This window comes from Petaurus breviceps, unplaced genomic scaffold (assembly GCF_028583685.1).
Source record: "Petaurus breviceps papuanus isolate PSGF00001 unplaced genomic scaffold, PetGlider_PUasm1.0 688, whole genome shotgun sequence".
Taxonomy (NCBI): Eukaryota; Metazoa; Chordata; class Mammalia; order Diprotodontia; family Petauridae; genus Petaurus; species Petaurus breviceps.
Window position 1 is genome coordinate 27,451,628 of NW_027186457.1, and position 23,547 is coordinate 27,475,174.

The 23,547-nt window shown below is 40.8% G+C and overlaps 1 protein-coding gene across 1 annotated transcript; it reads right to left on the reverse strand.

Moving 5' to 3' along the window:
- Positions 1-7,941: 7,941 nt before the first annotated feature.
- NDUFB5 (NADH:ubiquinone oxidoreductase subunit B5) lies at positions 7,942-23,375 on the reverse strand. The gene is made up of 6 exons (XM_069104817.1): positions 23,185-23,375; positions 20,939-21,027; positions 18,771-18,837; positions 13,644-13,705; positions 11,061-11,167; positions 7,942-8,178 (listed from the first exon to the last, which is right to left on the reverse strand). Exons 1-6 carry the CDS (start codon positions 23,324-23,326, stop codon positions 8,058-8,060), a joined length of 588 nt encoding a protein of 195 aa, XP_068960918.1. The 5' UTR covers positions 23,327-23,375; the 3' UTR covers positions 7,942-8,057.
- Positions 23,376-23,547: the final 172 nt, after the last annotated feature.

Sequence of the window (23,547 nt, forward strand, 5' to 3'; positions counted from 1 at the left end):
GAGAAAGGAAAAAAGATAAGTGAACCAACATAAAAACAAAGATTAGGAGTAGAATCTATTAGGGAAGGTATATGTTTATATATCTATGTATATGTAGATGTGTGAATATATATATATATATATATATATATATATATATATATCCGTGATTAATTATAGCCTGAGGGGAGGGGGTAGGAAGGGGAAGAAAGAAACAAAGTAAAAAATATACAGCAGAGAACAAAAGAAAATCTGCAAGGAAGCAAAGAAAATATAAACAGCTTTCAACATAATGGGCAGTATTTAATACAGAGGTTTTCTTGAAATGGAAAGTTATTGCTATATATTCTGAATCCTTTCCTATGTTCTGCTGTGCACATGGCATTTTTTCTTTTCTTATTTTATATCTAAGTTTATGTTTTTTTTTTGTTTTTTTTTTTGCTTTTTGGAGGGCAATTGGGGTTAAGTGACTTGCCCAAAGTCACACGGCTAGTGTGTCAAATGTCTGAGGCTAGATTTGAATTCAGATCCTCCTGACTCCAGGGCCGGTGCTCTATTCACTGCACCACCTAGCCACCCCTACGTTTCTTTTTCTTTTCTTATTACATATTTTAGTTTTAGTATTTGTCTAAAATTAAAAAGATGAAAAAATTTGTTTCCTCATTGCTTATCCTAATTCTTTCAATTTCTTTTTCTTATTAGTATAACTAGTATTTCTAGAACAATGTTGAATAATAGAAGTCATGATGGACATCCTTACTACACCCTTGATATTACTGGAAAGGCTTCTTATCTCCATTACAGATAATGCTTGCTGACGGTTATTTATAGATACTGCTTATCATTTTTAAGGATAGCTCCATTTATTCCTGTTTTCTAGTGTTTTTAACAGGAATGAGTGTTGCATTTTGTCAAAAGTTTTTTCTGCCTGTTTGAGATAATCATATGATTTTTGTTGATTTTGTTATTGATATGATTGTTTTCCTAACAGCAAATCAGCCGGGCATTTCTGGTATAAATCCCATCTGGCCATAGTGTATGATCTTTGTGATACATTGCTATAACATTCTTGATAGCATTTTATTTAAAATTTTTTCATCAATATTCATTAGGGAGAATTTTCTTTCTCTGCTTTTGCTCTTCAGCACCATATCTGTGTTGCAAAAGGAATTTGGTAGGACTTCTTTGACTATTTTTCTAAATAGTTTACATAGTATCTGAATTAATTGTTTTTGAAATGTTTGGTAGAATTCTCCATACCTCTTCAATGGCTCTCCCTTCTCACCTGCCTCATGGCTTTCTTCAGAATTCAGCTCAAGTCCCACCTTCCACAAGATTACTTCCATTTACACTGTGTTCATCATGGACGTATGTAGTTTTATGCATGTTGTATCCTCCAATAGAATGTGAGCTCCCTGAGGGCAAGGATTATTTTTTTCTTTTTATCTCCAGTGCTCATAAGGGTTGGGGGTGGGAATAAGCATACTGGCATACCCAGAGATATGGTTTAGGTTCCAGATCACTACAATAAAGCAAACATCGCAATAAAGCAAGTCACACGAATTTTTTAGTTTTCCAGTGCATATAAAAGTTATGTTTACACTATACTGTAGTCTATCGAGTATGACTAGTATTATGTCTATAAAATGTACATACTTCAATTTAAAAATATTTTATTGCTAAAGCAAGATGAGCCTTCAGCAAGTTTTAATGATTTTGCTGGTGGAGGGTCTTGCTTCAGTGTTGATGACTGATGACTGATCAAGGTGGCAATTTCTTAAAAGAAGACAATGACCTTTTGACCCCATCAGTTGAGTTTTCCTTTCATTTGAACACTTAAAGGCCACTGTATGGTTATTAATTGGCCTAATTTAAATACTGTTGTATCTCAGGGAATAGGGAGGCCTGAGAAGAGTTGAACAGGTGGTGTTGGAGAACCCAGAACACACCCATTTATCAATTAAGTTCACCATCTCATATGGGCAATATAACATGTTACAACAGTAACATCAAAGATCACTGATCACAAATCACCATAATGGATACAATAATGAAAAAGTCTGAAGTATTGCGAGAATTACCAAAACGTGACCCAGAGACATGCTATGAGTACATGCTGTTGGAAAAATGGCACCAATAGACTTGCTCGAGGCAGGGCTGGAACAAATCTTCAATTTTGTAAAAAAAAAAAAAATCCACAAAGCACAATGAACAGGGTACAAACGTATATTTACATAGCATCTACACAAAGCCAGGGCTTTGAAGATATGGTCTCATTCAATCCTCACAACAACCTTGTGAGGTCGATGGTATTTTACAGTTGAGGAAACTGAGCTTATTAGCACAGTGCCTGGCACATAATAAACATTTACTAATTCCTCACTGACTGACTGACCCACCTTAATGATACTTTCATCCTTCAAAGGTAAGAGGAATGAACGAGCAAAAGGAAATTTAATTTTCACTAAAAAGGAGGAACTGGTTGCTGAGGTGGAAATGATGAAAACCTTGAGGGAGAAAAAACCAGGCATAGATTTGTCATACATCTTACATTATGGGAGAACAGGTTTCATGTGGTTCAGAGAAATATATAGGTCATCAAGGCAAAAAACTCCATAGAAGGAGCCAGTTCGGGAAGGATAGGAGCCTTCCAAGAATGAAAATGTATAAGAAGTCACAAAGAGGGGCGGCCAGGTAGCACAGCGAGTAAGAGCACCGGATCCAGTGTTGAAAAGACCTGGAGATCGAATCCCAGGCTCAGACACTTGGCACCCACCCAGAAACACCTGGCCATGTAACCTTGAGCAAGTTACTTAACCCCAATTGCTTTAAATAAAAAAAAAAAAGTCACAAAAAGAAAACAGTTGTGATGAGGAAGGAAAAGAGGAAATCTTCTCAAGAGATCCATAAAGATAGGCAGGGAACTCCCTAACTAACATAGATTTAAAAAAAAAAAAAAAGGCATGCATAACCACTAGGTGCTGCAGTGGATAGAGAGCACTGGGCTTGGAATCAGAAAGATCTGAGTTCAAATCCAGCCTCAGAAACTTCCTAGTGTGAGACCTTAAGCAAGTCACTTGACCTCTGTTTGCCACTGGAAAAGGAAATGGCAAACCACGCCAGTATCTTTGCCAAGAAAACCCCATGGACAAAGGTCTACAGAGTCACAAAGAGTTGGACACGACTACATTTTCCCTACATACGTGCTATCCATGCATGCTTCCCATTACTTGTGTTCTCTACGTTGTATTCTCATTGCTGTATGTGGGTGATTCTTTGGTTGTCCACTTGCTAAGCTATTTGATTAAATATCTTTTGTTTGGGATAGAAAAAAGACATGTACAAAGATGGAAGCAATGGCAGATGATGGAGGATGAATGATACAAGTGTATCATAGCACATCCTGCCACAGGTCCTGAAGCTCTATAAGACCTGAAACACGAGAAGAAAGACAAGGCTAGCACAAGGTCAACAAAAGACAGGAACAAAGGCCCAAAGTAGATCAAAAGCATTCTTCGTGGTAGCAGAGAAAAGGAAACAGAGGGCATCTACTGATTGGGGAACGGCTGAAGAAATTATGGTAACAAATGTCATAAATATAATTATACAATAAATGATGGAGAAACATGAAATTTGCATAAATTGAGATAGGGAAATAAGCAGAATAAGAATAGACATGATAACAATGTAAATGCAAAAGTTACTAAAAAGGAACTTGTTATAATTGAAAAACTAGTAATGACTCCAGAGAGCAGATCATGAAACAAACCTTCCTCCTCTTGGCAGAAGGGTAGGAAACTAATGCTATATGGTAGAAACGCTGTCAGATATAATTACTGTTAATTTGATTCTGCAGAAAAGGAAATCTATCCAGAAATGATTGTGGTAACAAAAATGGTGTGTGTTTTGCCATATTTGGAGAATATATAACCAGTATACTTCTTGGATGGCAATGTTACCAATTAATAATAAACTTAATTGAGAAATCAATTAGTCTTCATTAAGTACTCACTATATGCCAGGCAGCATACAAAAACAAAGGTGAAATATTCCCTCCCCTCAAAGAATTTACACTCCATTAGGGTAAACATGTACATACCGTGTTTCCCCGATAATAAGACCTCTCCCGAAAATAAGCCCTCCCCTTACTGTGTAAGATTCCTCTAAAATAAGCCCTCCCCAAAAAATAAGCCCTATTGAGATTGCTACTGTAGTGAAGGTAATCCCCTGTGCTACACGCTACATTACGGTACCCTCTGTATGCACTGTCCCCCCCCCGTGAAACGCACGCTGCGCTCCGAGCTGCATCTAATCAGAGCTGCAGCAGTGAGCGTGTCATCCTGTTCTTCCCCAGTGATTTGCTTATTGAATAAAGGTACATTTTTTTGTTCACATTTACCTGTTTATTAAAATTGCTGTCAATGTTCATTAAAATAAGCCCTCCCCTGAAAATAAGCCCTCTGGTGTTTTTCTGTCCAAAAAAATAATAAGACAGTGTCTTATTATCGGGGAAACACGGTATGTTGTATGTAGAGATTATATGTAAAACAATTATAAAGTAACTGCTTTAGCAGTTAATGACAGAGGAAGTCACTGAGATTTTGTTTTCTCTGCCAACAAGAATGATCTTTGGACTGGAAAGGAGAGAACAAAAACAGGTTAACAAGGAGTTCCTGACCAAATTCATCACTAGGTAGAATGAACCACTTTACAACAAAAGATGAGTTCTTCCCTCAGTCAAGGTCTTTGGGTTCGGACCAAATGATGACTTAAGATGCTGTAAAAGGCACTCCCGACAGTCATGAGATGTCCCCTCCAACTCATAACCTGTAGTTCCGGCACTATGTCACCAGGCAGCCCTGTGCATTCCTGGACCACTCATATTGTTTGAAATTCTGAGGAAAAGCCAGGCGACATAAATCTCAATCGCTGCTTCAGGTGTCATTTCAAATAGTTCACATTTTTATATAATTAAATTTTAGCCTTAAAAAGCTAAGATGTAGACAAAACATTTCCAAAGGCACTTCTTTTGGGCTTACAATAAACAATCACAATTAACATTTGGACATATTTTTTTTTCTGAATAACATGCATTGTAGGAAACAAAATTTTGCAAACATCATTCTACAATGGATCACATCTTCATCACTGCACAACTGACTGAAATATGCAGAGAATACAAGATTCCACTGTGTTTGATATTTGTTGATTATGAAAAAGCCTTTGATTCTGTAAAATCTTGCCTCAAAGGCTCTCTTCCAACAAGGTGTCTCTCAATCCATACATAAAAATAATAGCTAGCATTTACATGGCGCTTTACAAACATCATCACAACCTTAACAGGTAGGGGTTATTATTCTCATTTTTACAGATGAAGAAACTGAGGCAAACACTGAGGTCAAGTGATTTGCCCAAGGTCACAGCCAGTAAATCTGACATCGCTTTTGAACTCAGGTCTTCCTGACTGCAGGTAAAGCACTCAATCCACTGCGCCATCTAGTGGCCATCCAAAGGTACATGAAAGATGTAACAGAACTGTTCAAACATACCCTGATCATAAATACCAGCTGAGATATAAAATCAATCAGTTGATGAGGATTTATAAAGCTAACAAAGTAATAACAAGCCCTGTTCTCAAGGAGCTTACTTTCTGGTAGAGAAGACATGGGTAGAGAAAAGAATTCCAGCACAGAGCCAAGGTGAAGGAGAGATTCCCTGTGGATGGTGAGGTCCCGGGCCATTGTTTATACATGACATTGTGCTGCTTGCATGAAGCCCCAGGGCATTACTGAACCTCCTAGATCTGTAATCACTCAAGAGTTTGGCCCGACTGTTCGCAGCATTTGGGACAGGATGTCTACTGCAGGGATGATGACATCTAATTGGAGGAACACATTTGCCCATCAGGATGTATACCTGGGACCAATAGTTCAAATGAACCATGAGCTGGGCCCAGAGATAAAAGTGGGATGGAATGCCTTCAGATAATTGCAAAGCTCCTTTAATAACCCCCACACTTCTTGGAAAAGAGGCCCATCTTTTTAATACTAACACCCAATCAGGGTTGTAAGCAACAGGACACAAGTCTCTGAAGAACTAAAAATGTGTATCATAGAAGGCAAGGAAGAGGCATGTGGGGGGAGAAGATAGTCTTTAACAAATGGAGAAGGATCTCTGAAGAGGTGGAAGAAAAGCTGTCTTTAGGAAAATGTTTCATGGGAAAAAAATGTGTGAGCAATGATGACAGGTGAGCAGATGGAGTATGCCACTTGTATCATCTAAAGATCAGGAGAGAGGGGCAGCTAGGTGGCACAGTGAATAGAGCACCGGCCCTGGAGTCGAGGACCTGAATTCAAATCCGGCTTCAGACACTTGACACACTTACTAGCTGTGTGACCTTGGGCAAGTCACAACCCCAATTGCCCTCAAAAAAAAAAAAGAAAAAAAAAGATCAGGAGAAAACAAAAACAGCCTCCGGCACATGGAGAGTCATAGATACATCCCACCAAATTAATGGGAGGTCCCAAGAAAGAGTGGTACAGGAAAGGCAGGTCTGGATGGGCAGTAACTTTATATACAGCAATGGGAACATCCAAATTGATGAGATCACAGACCCATCTGTTTCAGCAGAAAGCACATGTGTGCTGGTACAGTTATCAAAGGACTGATGGTTCAAAAATTCCTTTAGGGCAAAGACTGTCTCATTTGTGTTTGTATAACCGCAGCCCCTAACAAAATGCCTGGCACATAACTCCTTTAAAAAGAAACTTTTGTTGAATGACTGAAGTTAAAAACACTTTATGTTCTTATTTTGGATGACCTGGAAACATTTACTTCCCAACGCCCTCCCCAACTCCTGCCATATGAACTTATTGTTTAGAAGAATTGAAATATATATGATTCAGAGGATAGTACAAGTAACTCCTCTATGTGTTGAAATTTATTAACAGAAAGGAAAGATGTGCTATAACTTCAATAATTTGGAACGAACATTGTCCACATCATCTTTTGTGTGAGTTCACTGTATTGAGTTGTATTGTCCTTGTGTGTTTTTATTTACATTGAGGTCATTGTTCATGACATACTGCAATAGTTCACAGAAGCCTTCCTACGCTAAAAAAGACTACTTCTGATTTTTATGTTTATAAGGAAAACAAAGTGACTAAATTTGGTTTCTATCTTCATTCAGTAGTAGACAATTAACTGAGTCAGAGTCTAACAAACGAGTAAGGTGGTCTTAGTCAATACAAAATTACTTCTACTTTTAAGAAAGGTTTACCAAAAACATGTAAATCTTGACTTTTAAAAAATAATTTTGTCCTCTACAAAGAGCCTATTTAAGTTATACTTTAAATTATTTTCAAGAGAATTTTCAGATGTTGACTTTAAAATTTTATGCATTCCAATTTAACAAATACTTCCTGTCTTTTATAATTTATCATTTTTAAATTCTTTACCTTGACACCAATTTTTTAAGAATTTTTATTAGATCTCAGCAGTTAAGATCCTTGAAAAACTCACATTCTTTAAAGAGATGCAAGAAGTGTCTTGGCTATAAGAGGTAAAAAAAAAAAACAAACATAAAAATTCTGTCAACTTCCAGAAGACTTGCTTACTGAAGCTTTTCATTTTTCTGATTTATTAAGGTGTTCATCTTTTACATAATCCAGGCTAAAAATTCCAATGCCAATTGAAAAAGACGTGCTATCAATGATGAACCAAGATGCCTATGTTCTACATGCTTAGGTACACAATTCACTTCCGATACAGTTATACTTCTTGTCCACAACTTTCATTTACTTGGGCATATCGTAAAATCATTTCCAAACAATAAATACTATCCTTTAGAAGTTCACAAACTTTGATCTCATCTAATTTTAATTGCCAATATTCATGACCTTAAAAAAGAAAACCATCCCATAACAACAAAAGCAATTCTCTCAAACTACACTGAAAACTGACTACAAGACCAAAAGGGAAATGTCTGTTTTATTCAGAGAACAATACATTTTTTTTTATCATTTCTTCATTTAACCCTCCTGAAAGACAATATATATCAGATGTGTAGAATCAATAGCTTAATGGTCAGGTACTGCTTTAGGAGAGTGATCAATAAGTTCCTTATCAACAGTTGGGTAATGAAACCAGGGTCCATCCCCTCTTCCTCGCATAAGTCTTTCTGTTTCCCGATATTTCAACCTGTAAGAAACAGAATCCTTAAATTAAACTCCAAGCACCAAGAGACCTTCCATTAAAAATGTAAACAGTTCCTTTCATCACAAAGTACAATTGCTAGCTAGTCTTATACAAATGAAAACACCTGTTTCTCTCCAAGGACAGATAAATACATATTTTAATTGTAGACACTCTACATGTAAAATCTGAGGGTAATTTTTTAGCTTCTCTTCTCCTGCTCATTCAGGTAACCCCACCAAGTCTTTGTGCTTTTATGGTCAATTTCCTCCATCCATTCCTTCCTCTGTTCTCACTACTGACACCCTTATCTGGGTCGTTGTCACTTTCACTGGGATAATGGCCATCTCCATGGAGTACACTTGCTTTCAGTCTTCCTATCCAATAATCTATATCAAGTCAGACAAGGAAAGTCATCTTCCTCCTTGACCACGTCATTCTATGCTTAAACTAATAACTCCTTATCTAGAGCACCTTGATCGAGATAGAAAATCTTAATTGTAAACTTTATTAAGCTCGCTCTTTTCTCCACATTTCCCTACCCTATCCCCATCTTCTTTGTACTAGAAGTTACCTTGCAAAATAAAGGTCATTTTTGTGAGCCCCATTCTTTCCCCAGACTCTATAGCACTAAACTCCCATGACATCACCTCCCCTCTCCAATTCTCTCCTCCATCAGATCAGATGAACTTTATCTTGATCAAGATCAAATCTTCTTCTTGTACCTTCGGTCCTCTCCTCTCCTGTATACTTTGATAAACTGTCCCCACAACTGTCTCCCCTGTTCCTCCTTTATCTTTAATCTCTCCCTATCAATTGGTTCACTTTCTGCCACCTACAATCACTGCCAGATCTCCCTATCCTTAAAAATCCCTCACTGGAGCCTATCATACCATACCCTCAAGTTATCATTGTGCTGTAGACCTCTTTCCTTTCCCAACCAAACTCCTAGGGAAAACCATCTCTATGTGCTGCCTCCAATTCTTCTCCTTTTACTCAATTCTCAATCCCTGCAATCTGGCGTTTCTTACCTCATCATTCAACTGAAACTTCTATCAATCCTCATTCTTCTTTACCTCTGTGTAACATCTAACCTTCTTGAGCACTCTCCTCTCTCTCCCGTTCTCTAACCTGTAGGCACACTCCTTCTCCATCTCCTTTGCTAGATCTTCATCCAAATCCCCTAACTTGGGGATAACCCAAGGCTCTGTCCCTGGACCTCTTATCTAGGTGATCTCATCAGTTTCCCTAGGTTCAATTATTGATCTACACTGATGACTCCGAGATCTAAATGTCAAGTCCTGGTCCATCTCCTGAACCCCAGTCCCACATCAGGTACCAACAGAGGTAGCTCTAACTCAACATGCTCACAACACAACTCATCATCTTTCCACCAAAACTCACCCCTCCCATTAACTTTCCTATCTCTGCCAATGACACCATGACCACTCTTCTTCTCACCCAGTTATCTTTCTTCACTCTTTAATCTCTTTCTAGCCACATCATTTCAAGTACACCTCCACACCTGTCAGAAGTGTCTCTTTTTCTCCCCTTACAGAGCTACCACCATCTGAAGGTTCACACCCTTATCAATTCTCATGGGGACTTTTGTAACACCCTCCCATAGTTTCCCTACCTCATGTTTTTCCCCCATTAATCCATCCTTCCCACACAGCTGCCAGAAATATTTCTAAAGCAGAGATCTGACAAGGTCATTATTGACCCTCGTTCAATAAGTTTCAGTGGCTTAAAATGCCTTTCACAAACTGGTCCAATTTACCTTCTCAATTATTTATTACTCCCCTTCACAGTCTTGATGGTCCAACCATGCCCACCTTCTTATTGTTCTTCCCACATAATAGTCCCTCTCCTATATCCATCTCCAGCCTTTGCACTGGCTTCCCCCATACTTGGAAAGCTCTCCCTCCTCATCACTGCCTCCTATTTAAAAAATTTATGAAACAAGTATTTCCATAACAGAATAGAACTTACAGTAAATTAAAAGGCATATCAACTGGTGTCCAGGTAGAGTTTTCTATATTCTGTACTTGTGCAGCTGATTTCACTTTCTACTGGCCCTTACAAAGAACTTCTACTCTAGCCAGACTAATCTTCTGAGTCCTTGTACAGGCTCTAAGGCATCTCTTGAATGGCCAAACCCTTTCCTTCCAATCTTTGCAAAAAGAATCAACATTAAAGCCTATCCCATCATAAAACAAACTGGCACTAACTGTGCAGCTCACCCATGCCCACTCTTCCTTCGCCTCTCCCCCACCATCTCCCATGTATAAGCAGGCACTTGTTCTTTGTCCTGAGAGTGTCAGTTACCCTTCTCTCCTCCCCCCTTGCTCCCATCACCCACGCACCATCTGCAGTAATGGGTCTCAGGCTCTCCTGGCCCTGCTCAGGGCCTCAGTCTGGAGAACTAAGAGCCCCTCCTACCAACCCTTTTCCCTGTCATGTGCAGAGATAAGTAACAGGAGTTTCAAAGGGCTGTTTTAGGCCCAGGTGAGTGTCATGCACACATGTCCTTGATGATAGTGATAGATGGGCTTGCAGAAAGTGTTCTTCTTTATTATTTTCATCCTTTAATCATTGATCAGTTGTATATAAACCAGCAAGGTCAGAATAAAATGAAGACCAGCTTTTGAAACAGATCCTACTTCCTCCTCCCCATGCCCAGAGTCTGTTGTACCCAGATCCACCTTGTGAGCTGATAACCCTGATGTATGCAGGCTTCCAAAGTCTAATGACCTAGCCATCAAACAGCCTTCACCTGGCCCTTTTATCACCCAGCTCTGTTCCTTTTGTATTCGAGTGGCATGCTGAGGCAAGCACAGAGATGGCATCCCCTTCCTCTCCCCAACCCAGGGACCTCTACTGTTTACCTCAGATCAGCCTTTTCAGCTTCCAACTGAAGGATTGCCATGGTTCTTTCATAATTCTTTTCAGGAGGGTCATAAACATAACGAGCAATCCACCTGCTTATAGGATGCTATGAGAGACAACAGTTCACATTAATTTCTTAATTAATCCACTCCCTCATTTTACATTCAAAATAATTATTCCCAATAAGTAGAGAATTAGCAAAGAAATGAAACTTTAGCTAAAGGATTAATATTTAATTTTAATTTTATTCAATTAAAATTTAATTTTTATTTAATAAGGATAATTATTTCTTTTCTCCAATATAACTCATTTTGACTAAGAAAATAACCATTTATTCTTTTAGGTATAAAGCTCCAGAATGCATGCAAAAACAATTTTAAAAACTATAATCTTTAGTTTTTGTAAATCAAATTCCAAGGCTCTTCCTAATTCCTCCTGTGTCTTTGTAAAACAGTAAAATAATTATCCTAATGGATTTAAAACTCAGCTGGAAAATTTGGGGATTATTTTTTAAAATTTGTATTGATGTCTTTTGTTTTTTTACATGACTTTATTTCCCCAAACATCTCTCCCCTTTTTTCCCCCAGAAGACCATCTCTAGTAAGATAAAGGAGAAGGAAAGGAAATTCAGCAAAACTCCACACATCCGTCAAGTCCTGAAGGGTACAAAGAGATTTCACAGCCTCTACATGCTGAGGGCCAAGAGCAAATATATCCTGAAGGGCCAGCTGTGGCCACTGTAAGGACATGGTATTCTGGGTCACATCTGCTGTTGGTTCTTTCCTTGTTGTATCAGTGAGTACGTTTTCCCAGTTTTGCTTACTTCGTTTTGCATTAGTTCACAGAATTCTCCTCATGAGACCCTATGTTGTTCGTAGCCATTTTTTTTTTTAAAAGCAATAGGGGTTAAGTAACTTGCTCAAGGTTACACAGCCAGGTGTTTCTGGGTGGGTACTAAGTGTTGGAGCCCGGATTTGATCCCCAGGTCTTCCTGACGCTGGAGCCGGTGCTCTTACTCGCTGTGCTACCTGGCCGCCCCGCAGCCATTATTTCTTACAGCACAGTAATATTCTATTACCTTCAAGTACCACAATCTGTTTGGCCAACCCTCAATTAATGGAGATCTATCCTGTTTCCAATGCTTTGCTACCAGAAGAAGTGCTGCTATGAATATTTTGGTGTATACAAGTCCTTTCTATTTTGGGGAAGTGCTCAATGATTGAGAAAAGTACCCTGATGTTACACCTTAATATCCTTCTAGTCATTTAAAGATTAAAGGTTTTTTAATATCATGTTTAATTCCTGTGATTTTGAAATGGAAACACAACATGCTGAATTTTATAGCAATTTAAAAAAAAATTACATCAAAATAAATACCAGTAGTTTAACTATAAAAAGCAGAAACATACATACTTAAATACATTAAAGTCTACAAGCAACAAGAATGAAACAATAAGAATGGCATTTACATCATCTTATTCATTTCATCAATATCGAAATAAAAATTCAGTTCAATTCAACAAACACTTATTAAGTATCCTAGCAAAATTTCTGGCACATAATAAAAATTAAATAAATGTGTGTGTGATTATTTGGCTATCATTAATCTACCTATCATGTTCAAGTTCGTGCACGTGTGTGTGTGTGTGTGTGTGTGTGTGTGTGTGTGTGTGTTTTAAATGACAAAATGCCTACCTCTAAGGCAGAGGGTCTTAACCTGGGGCCAGTGAACTTGGATGGTGAAAAAAAAATCTATTTTCACAAATGCCTAACAAATTTGGCACTTACTTCAATTACTAATGTAGGCATCAAAACATTATTCTGAGAAGGGTTTCATAGGTTTCACCAGCTGCCAAAGCATCCCTAACATAAAAAAGGTTAAGAGAAGCTCTAAAGAGCCCTCCCCCCAACAACCTTTATATTCTACTAGGATAAGACTAAGTATATGCATTAACAAGGGTAACAGTTCATTTTTCATGTGAACAAAATGCTCTAGGAAACTATGAGAGAAAGAAAACCTATAGTGAAGGATGGGAGAAGAGGAAGGGAAGGTTTCATGAAAGAAATGATATCCACACTAAACTTTGAAAGAAAAAAAAAGATCCTGAAAGTCAGGGAAAAAAATAGTAACAGCAGCCAGCATTTCTATACTGCTTTAAGGTCTGCAAAGCACTTTACAAATATTATCTCATTTAATCCCAACAAGAACCCTGGAAGCTAAGTGTTATTACTGAAATAAGAAGGGAATAGATTCTCACCATAAGGGAGGGCTAGTCATTGGCTGGAACACTGAGGACATGAGGGATTTGAATTAAAGCTGAGAGTGTCTGGTTGGAGCCTGCATCTGTTGGTTCATGAAATGCTTTAAAAGCCAGGTTAAGGAGTTTATACAGGCCAAAGGGAGCTACTGAAGGTTGTTGAGCTTTCAGAAGGAATATCCCGACAAACAGACCTGTGTGTGGGAAGACTCTTTTGCCAGCTAGAACGAAAGATGGATGAGCTGTCCCTATAATATCACTGTTCACAGAACAGAGAGCAGCTGAAACAACTACACCCTATAACATCTGGGGTTCTGTACCAACCTTGAAGTACTCCCAGTGTTCTGGAATGTAGCCTTCTGGGATTTCTGCTAACTCAGCTTCACCTGGTAGGAGACAAGGGAGATTTTTAACACAATCACCAGAAACTCAGTATTATATTCTCACCAATTTAAGCAAGAATCAACTCGCTGCAGCTTCAAGAGCCAGATTTTCCCTTTACCTGGTAACTAAAGAATATGCCTGAAATTTTTGACTCATTTCAGTCTGGAGAGAAATCATTAATGGGAGATATATTTATTATTTTCTTTTTAGCTTTCGTGAGATGAGACCCTTTGGGGTTCAAAGGTGACAAAGCACCTTAGCAAAATTTCCCACAAATATTTACTGACGTGTCAGATGCAGAATGGGGGAAGGGCACAACTAATCATTTTGTTCCTTTCCATAGGTGACAGCTCTGTGAGCTCACCAATGTGAGGTCTCCCTTTGCATCCTGTGCTTTTTTCTATTTCCTTCCCCAGCAGACCATCCTCTATACCTCTTAAATGTCCTGTGGACACCAGGGCAGAATCTGCTCTGACTGCATCATCAGTCCACCTCTACATCCAGCAGACGTGTCCTTAGGGTCGCCTTCTACAGTATTTCTGGTTCTTAAGTCATAGATGGAAACAGATCACAGATCATCAGATCCTAGATCTTGAGCTAGAAGAGACCTTAAAAGTCAGTCAAGACCTCCTCCTCGTCCCCCATTTTAGAGATGAGGAAACTGAGGCTCAGAGAGATGACATGACTCTCCAGTGTTCACCTGGCTAAAAGTGTCCTCAGCAGAATTCAAGCCCAGGCTTTCCCAGCTCCAAGGCCGGCATCCGCCCCTCTCCCTCATGCCCTTGAAACTGTGTGCATTTCTGTATCTGGCAGCCTACATGCCCCTGCTCACTAGGTATCCTTTCACAGCCCTGTGTAGGGCCCGCACTGCTGCTTCTTCTCACTCCTGTTGCACCAGCCTGAGGAAGCCTCTGATTCTGATGGACTTCTTTCTTCCCTCCTGTCTTCTCCCAGGTTCCAACCTCTAGGGTTTTCTCTTACTCTTCCCTCACCTTTCCCATTAGAGCATTAACAAGTCAGTGGATTCCACCTTAGAAATTCTCTTGTAACCATCTCACCCTGTGGGTTCTCTGAGGGCAGGACCTTATTACCACCCACCTGCACCTGGAGAATGCAGCCTGCTGGCAGGCTTTCCTTCCTGCCCACACCCTCTCCCCCATCCAATCCATGCCAGTGACATCACATTTATCTTCCTGGTGCAAAGAGCTGTTCATGGGACTCCTCTGTTTACAACTTTTCAATTGCCCCTTCTAGCTGAGTGCATAAAGCTGGAACTTCTGCTACCTGGGGCCACACTATCATTCCAACCCCTGCTCGTCAAACTAGACTGGAGACTTTTCATGCCCATCTAAGACTTCCACTGGCCTGACATGCTCTTTCACTATTTCAAATGCCCGGAATGTGCCTGGCTCTTCCACACCTACAGAATTACTACTTGTTTCAAATGCCACCTGCTCCTTGGTGCCCTCCCTGATAACTCTCTTTGGCAAATACATGAATTATTTTGTACTGGTGCTCGTGTCCTTCTCCCCCATGAGGTCAAGGCATGTGTCTTATTAAACTTCATCTCCCCTGGTCTGCACAGATCAGGCACGGAATGAATATCTGCAGAATTGGGTGGGGTGTTCCATCACAAGCACCCACAGTCAAGCCATGTTTGTTTTCCAAGCCTACAAAATCCTGACAATCCATGAGTTAGCTCATAATTGCAGGTTCACCTATCCCAAACTGGCGGATGGCTGTGCTGGCACAGAAGGGTTAACAGCACCTAACTTCTTGAATGACCATGTTCTTGAAATGCAAAATTAAAAATCTTTTAAGTGCAGCAAGGCACAAAGAGGCAGTGGCTCAAGTCTCACCTTGCCTGTGGGAGTGGAGGGTGTTTCCCTAAGATTCTAATTTTCGAAAAGTTGAAGATCTAAGTTTCCTCTGCCAATGATGCCATAGGTGAAAGAGGTGGGAAAAGCTCATATTTAAAAAGAATGCTGCAGGGAAAGATTCTCAGAGTCTACATTTAGATGAGAAAATCCTACCCTGGAGTTTTCTATCTTCTACTAACCAACACTCACATCCCTGTAGTGCTTTAAATGTTCTAAAGAGTTTTCTTCAGAACATGCCTGTGAGGTAGGAAGTACAAACATTAACTCCATTTTAAAACAAGGAAACTGAGGTTCATAAAAGCGAAATGACTAATAGAGTCACCAGCTAGTAAGTGCCAGAGACAGGATTTGAACTGAGGTCTCTCAACCTTAATTCTGACCCTCTTGCACCACAAATCCTCCATAAATGTTAGAAAAGGTATTATATGGTAAGATCACAGAATAATAGACATAAATAATAATAATACTAATGATAGTATTAACATTTATATAAGTGCTTTAAGGTTTGCAAAGTACTTTACAAACCTCATCTGATCCTCAACAACCCTAGGCGAGAGATGCTATTATTATCTTCATTTTACACATGAGGAAACTGAGGCAAACAGTATTTAAGTAACTGACTGGCCCAGGGTTACACATCTAGTAAAGTCTCTAAGACAAGATTCAAACTCAGGTCTTCCTGAATTCAGGCCCAATGCTCTGTCCCCGCCCCACCAGCTGCCCGAGAACCTTGAACTGGAAGGGGCCCAAGGGGTCCCTGGTCCATCTTAGGACCTGTTCTGGCCCCATGTGGTTGTCTGCTGGTCCAAATCACAGATTTCAAAAACCTCAAAAGCAGAAGTACCAAACCAAAAGTTTGCATGACTGTGACCGGCATCAACAGCCAGCCTTAGTTCAGAGTCTGGCTCAGGAGAATTAGAAGTTAGGCCAAAAGGGAAAATGGTTACAATGGAGGGGAAGAATAGGAAGGCAAAAGGGAATGGGTCAGCCTTATTCTCATTGAATTTGGCTCAGAGAGGGAATGGAATACACACTAAATAGGGTATCTCACCCCACAGGAGAGTAGGGGGAAGGGGATGAGAGGGGGGATGATAGAAGGGAGGGCAGGCTGGGGGGAGAGGGAAGTTGGAAGCACCCACTTTTGAAAAGGGATGGGATCAAAGTAGAGAATAGAACAAGTGGGAGGTGGGATAGGAGAGAGGGAAATATAGTCAGTCTTTTACAATATATCTACTATGTTAATGTTTTGCATTAGCTACACATGTACAACCTATACTGAACTGCTTATCTTCCTAGTAAGGGTGGGTGACAAGGGAGGAAGAGAATGAATCTGGAATTCAAAGTTTTAAAATCAAATGTTTAAAATTATATATATACCGTGTTTCCCCGATAATAACACCTCTCCCAAAAATAAGCCCTCCCCTTACTGTGTAAGATTCCTCTAAAATAAGCCCTCCCCCGAAAATAAGCCCTATTGGGATTGCTACTGTAGTGAAGGTGATCCCCTGCGCTACACGCTACATTATAGTACCCTCTGTATGCACCGTCCCCCCGACCCCGTGAAACGCACGCCGCGCTCCGAGCTGCATCCAATAAGAGCTGCAGCAGTGAGTGCGTCATCCTGTTCTTTATTGAATTCATTATTGAATAAAGGTACATTTTTTTGTTCACATTTACCTGTTTATTAAAATGACTGTCAATGTTCATTAAAATAAGCCCTCCCCTGAAAATAAGCCCTCTGGTGTTTTTCTGTCCAAAAATTTTAATAAGACAGTGTCTTATTATCGGGGAAACACAGTACATACACACACACACACACACACACACACACACACACTATTATTAATACTATTTTACATGTAATTGGGAAATAAGATATACAGGCATTGGGGCATAGAGATCCACCATGCCCTACTGGAAAAGTCGAAGGGGATATGGGAAAAGATATGGGAGAGAGCAGATTGGAGGAGGGGATATCCTGTGGGATTTCTATTTTGGGGTGGGTAGGGGAAAAACAGGGTGAAAATTTGTAACTCAAAATCTGGCAGAAATTAATGATGTAAATCAGAAGTTAAGCATTTGAAAAATGAAAAAAATAAAATAAAGCACATAGAGTTACACAGGAAAAAAAAAAGCTAGGCCAAAAATTTAGACTAAGAACAAAAATAGCAACTCTGTTCTTCACTTTGCCATAAAGCTACTTATAAGCCGATGGCCACCTGGGTATAGTAGTAAGCCCCAGGGCTTCAAGAAAAGGACCAGTAAGTTTCCAGAATTAGCTCTGGAGCCAGTGAGTCTTCCCTCCCACTCTCCTCACTACCCCTTTCCCAATCCCTGTCCTTTTCTTCCTCCTGCCCCCCCCCAATTATAATGCTCAAAGATCCCAAAGCAAACATCTGGGAGCAGGTTAAAGACACTACACTTTGCCTACCTATGAAGCATGGTCCTTGAAGCCCTGGGAAATGAGGAAAAGTAGCCAGACAGTATTGACACATTCCAGAAAGAGGACCTTTTAACTTGGATGTTTCAACCCCCAAGACCATTGGAAGATCTGCCTCCCCAATGAGCTTATGTGGCAGAGTAGACAGCTGGCTAGCGAGCTGGCGGACGCTGGACAGCAGATGCAGACCTCAAGACACACTGCAGCCTCCCCATCTCCAAACCTCAGCTGGCCAGAAACAATATCCTTCCATAGATCTCACTAAGTTTGATGGATACAGAAATGTTATGATTAGGCTGTCTTTTCCTCTCTTGTCATGGCTGCTAAATTACCACAAAACTGCTCATTCAAGAAAATATTTGCAGCTAAGTAGTAGGGGAAAATGAGCAGTAGATCAATCTCCTTTTCATTTCCCCTACTGACAAAAAAACAAACAAACCAAAAACACAAAACACCCACACATTCATAGTTCAACTTGCCTTATTTTATAAATGAGGAAAAGATCCAAAGACCCAAACCTCATTTACTTGCCTGAGGTCACACCCATTTAATGAATGGCAGAGCTGAGATTTGAACCCAGGTCCTAATTCTAAATTCAGATTTCTTCCATTATACCACCACTGCCTTTATATTAACAGAGGTACCTAAAAGTTGGCTGTTTACACTTAATTGTCAAGTGTAAGCTCAAATTATTATTAAAGACATTCTTTATTATGACATCCATATATAAACATTTTTTAAGCTTACCAATGAATACATTCACCAATGTTATGCCAATTGCTACTGGAATACCAGTCAACAATAAATAAAATCTCTGTAAGATAAAGAAAGAAAATAAAATACATCACATAATGAATTTCTAGGCCGCGCTTATATTTATTATCTGATATCTTTCCATATAGCTTTACCAGACCATCTTCTACCCCGATACCATCCCCATTCCCCCACCCGGGTAAAAAAAAAAAAACAAGCAATTACTGAGCTTTCCATTCACTGGCTTTAAGATGACCTTCACCAACGGCAGAAAAAAGCAAGGATCAAGGGAGGCAGGCAGAACAATGGAAGCAGGGGCAAGGCAAGGTATGCTGTGAGGCTGATCAAATCTAAAAACTAATAAATAATTTTTGTTCCCTTTCTTCCTCTGTGTTTTCAAACCATTCACAGTGTTTGTCTACTGAAAATGCTAAAACTCTTGGTAGGTACATTTTTTTTACTCCTTTAAAATCTTTTGTACGAGCACATTCAAATATATTTTTAAGACTCATTAAAAAACTGTGCAAGAGAGGACTAAGCAATCTTTTGTTTGATGCCAAATCCCCAAGGCTTCAGAAGACACTTTCAGAGGCTACTGGGGTCAAAAGAATTCAGACCATGGCAGTCTCGGTTCTGGTGAAGGGCCTTTATCCACTGAGCAGAGCTGGTCCACAGATACCCAGTCTGTAACTGGGCCTGGACTCAAAGTGTGTCCATAAAGTTTACTACAATTATAATTATTATTAATAATATAATCACAACGAGAACAGGATCCTGACAAAAGAGATGACTGAGGGCAGTCAGGCCTTTGGGAGGGCATAAGGGCTGGAGGGACAAGGGAAAAGACAGTTCTTAGCAATGGCAGAATCAAGAGTCTTAACCATCAATTAGCTCTCAAAGACCCCTAAAAATGACCCTGTCCTAAGTACAGGGAGCACCCTCTCAATGGGCATCATGCCTCTCACAAAGGTAGTGACAAAAATAACAGATCGGTTTACCTCACTCTATAAAATCATCATGTTCCTAAACTGGAAGAGTGAACACTCCAACAATCTTTTGATTCCTTAGGATAGGATCTTCCTCCAAGAATACCTATCACTGCCCCTCCAGGCCTTCTAGATGCTTTAAGAGACATAATGGCCAGTTTTCATCATCCTGCATTAAGCCTCATAATGAAATTCTCTGAACATATACTGTATGTTTTGTGAACAAAGTTGCAGAAATGAAATCCTACCATGTATGCAATAAATTTACTGTTGTTCATTCATTTCAGTTGTGTCCAACTCCATGACCCCATTTGGGGTTTTCCTGGCAAAGATACAGGAGTGGTTTGCCATTTCCTTCTCCAGCTCACTTTACAGATGAGGAAACTGAGACAAATAGAGTTCAGTGACTTACCCAGTCACTCTAGTAAGTGTCTGAAGCCAGATTTGAACTCAGATCTTCCTGTCTCCAAACCTCGCATTCTATCCACTGCACTACCTTCCTGCCCTGTGCAATAAGTTGCTTTCATATTTAAGAAAAACATAAAGAAAATCTTTCTTACATATGATAATAGATATTATAATAAGTAACATGTTTATAATGCACTAATCACTGCCTGATCAGCTTTTAAAATCCCTTTCTTAGTATACTATTTTTTTTAAACTAAAGCAGGAAGTTCAGCAATTTGCTCAAGGTCACACTGTGAGTTCGTGGCAGAGATATGGCTCAAATCCAGCCCTCTTTACACTAGACATGCTCAAATGGAATGCCTGTTCTTTTTGTTATCACTGCTATTAGTGTGATTTCATTTCTCATAAGAGATGTGTTCTTAAAAAGTTAATAAAATCTCTGTAAAAAGCTTTCTGTTTTAGATGCACCAAGGGAGGTAAATAGAAGAAGGTAAAGGAATCATACACTGAATTATTCTTCACATGTATTAATATGAAATTTCATTTTATATTATTTCATACTGTGGGTTCCCCAGGAGTCCTTTTTAAGGGAGGTGTTAACAATTACTGAATCACTGGGATCTCTGTACAATGCCTCTGGATCTTCTAAGGCAAGGAAAAAATACACCTCATTCTAAGAGAAACAAAGCCCACATTTATTTAAATCAGGAACTAAGTTTTAACATTCATGTTTAAAAAAAAACCAAAGTAGCAGAAAAAAAAACCTACCAACAACTTCAAAAATCTCTTGTCATAAAATTCGGAAGGTTTGATGACAAACATTTTCTTCCCATGGCCTCCACTATGTCGGACTGGAGCTAGAAACAAGAAAGTAAGCATTCAGCACTGATTAAATGTGTCAAGAGTAGAGACATGGCTTGCTGGAAGCAGGAAGGCCAAGGTCAAGTCTAGTCTTAGATGTCCAGGCTATGACCCTTGGCCTGGAGGGGTTAGGCTACTACACTAATCCTTTAGCAGAACATGAACATAATTACACCCATTAGGCACTTCAGGCCTTTATTCTCAGGAATGATCCTAAAGACTTATTTTCTTTTTTGGGGGGGTAGGGAGAAGGTAGATCCCTATTCTCTGCTCCCCTTTGGAGCTAGCCCTGATGTAGCTAGCCCATTGCCAGTTAGCCCCTGCCCTGGTTTGATAAATCTTCCAGATTCCTGCTCCTCTCTCCACTCCCACCCCTAACCCTACTTGCCTAGAACCACTCTTCTTTCCTCCCTCTGCTCCAAAACATATAGAAATCAAAGACTATTTTCACTGGATCTACCCCATTGCCAAGTTCTACTGCCTACCTAGGTCTCCTTCCCAAATCCTAAATATGATGGTAGGATAACCAACCACTCCCTGGGACAGCACTGGCAACACCACCACTCAGGGTGGTGAAACAGGACAAACTGGGAATTGTGGGAAGCACTCTGTGGATCTGTGTCATCTGAGATATTATGAATGCTGGCATTCCTTTCCATGGTACATATCACAGCTCGTCTCTGTCCTTTCATCCTTTGTCTCTCTCCTTCATCTCACCTAAAACCTTTTAGCATCTGTTCCCCCAAGAAGGTGAGGACCTTTCTCTAGATTTCTTCCCATGGAGTGGGCATTCCTGACCCAACTAGGCTGTGCCCTGGTTATCTCTCCCATGTTCTTACTACATGACTAGCCCATATATCCTCTTTTCTGGTCTGACACCACTCTCTTTGATAACACCTTTGTGTCAGAACACATGTGCACATGCATGTAAGCACTGGGACTGCCGGCAGTCCTGTGTCACATTGTGAGCAAAGGAACTGGGATGGAAGGCAGAGCGAGACTCTGAGAAAGGGTCACTCCTGGGAGAGAAGGTCATCTCTAAAGAAAGTAGCCATGAGCCAAGACGCATACAGATATCTCAGGCCAGAGCAAAGCAGAGTTCAAACCATTTGTGCAAAGTCTAGGAAGGGAAGAATGATAACCAAGGGACAAGGACAGAAGATGGAAATATGGGTGGGCAGGCAATGATAAGTCAAGAAATTCCAAAGAAGCCAAAGGACAGAGCAAAGAAGGCAGAACAGAAGGAGAGCTAACAATTTGATGCTGAGGCGTTTACTATACACTCCTCAGTCAAGCAAAAACCCCTCCCCGAGACTGGATAACTGGGGCTTGCTGATAAGGGAACGTGTAAGGGAGCTCGTCTAAGGCAATCCCGACAGCGCACAGAGAGACAGATTTAAATATAAATCCACACACGTATTTGTAAAACCCTAACTTGCCTTCACCTTGATGAGAACCCTGCTCATCCTACTTCTGCCCTTGTCCTCAAATACACTTTGTGATTCCCTGCCACCTCCATACTGAGTAAGGGATACATTGTATCCAGAAAAAGCTCTGGGTGAAACAGGAACAAACGCAAGTGGAGGGTTTAGGCTCCTTACCACTTGGGTGACCTTGGACAGGCCCTTTAAGCCCTATGGGCTCCAAGTCAGGAAGACCCGAGTTCAAATGCGGCCCCAGACACTTACTAGGAGAAGAATTCAGTCTGGAAGATGGCCAGGGTAGGCAGGGGGCTACAGACTGAGGAAATCCTTTTCAAGACCCTCTTATTTTTTCAATTGGGGAAACAGAGGCACAAGAAAGGACGCTGCCTTGGAGGTTTCTAGGTAGCAGCGGATAAATACCCGAGTTCAAGTCGTGCCTAAGCCACTTAAAAGCTGTGTGACCCTGGGCAAGTCGCTGCCTCCGTTTCCTCACTTGTTAAATGGGAATTAACAACACCTGCCTGCGAGAATGCTGTGAAGGACCGAATGAGGTGATATTTGTAAAGCGCTCTGCAAAGCTTAGAGCGCTACCAATGCTAGCTACCAGTTCTTAGCAGTTTCTCCCCGGGGTCCCGCCGCGCTCCTCCTTCCCTCCCTCCCCGGCTCCCCGAGGCCTGGCCAAGGTCACCGCGAGGCCGCGGGGCCCTCCACGCGATGCCCGGCACCTACCCACGGCGCCCGTGCCCGGGACGCTCCGGTTCAGCAAGCCGCCGAGGCGCAGCTGCGGCCCGAGCCCGCGGCGGGTCAGGGCCAGGCCGGCTCCAGTCGCCGCCGAGGCTGAAGCCCGCAGCAAGAGGCTCATCGCCACCATGGCCGCTCCCGGCTTTCTGTCAGGACGCCGAGGCCTGGGGCAGCTACGGAGGCCGAGACGGCTCCTCAAACCAATGACAGGCTCTGGCTGGCGGCGACCATGGCGATGCCGGGCAAACGGCCTCAGCCGGGATGGGGCGTCAGCTACAGGCGCCGAGAGGGGAATCCCTGACCAATAAGACGCCGTGGCCGGCGGCCATCTCAACACTCCCAGCAGCCCCT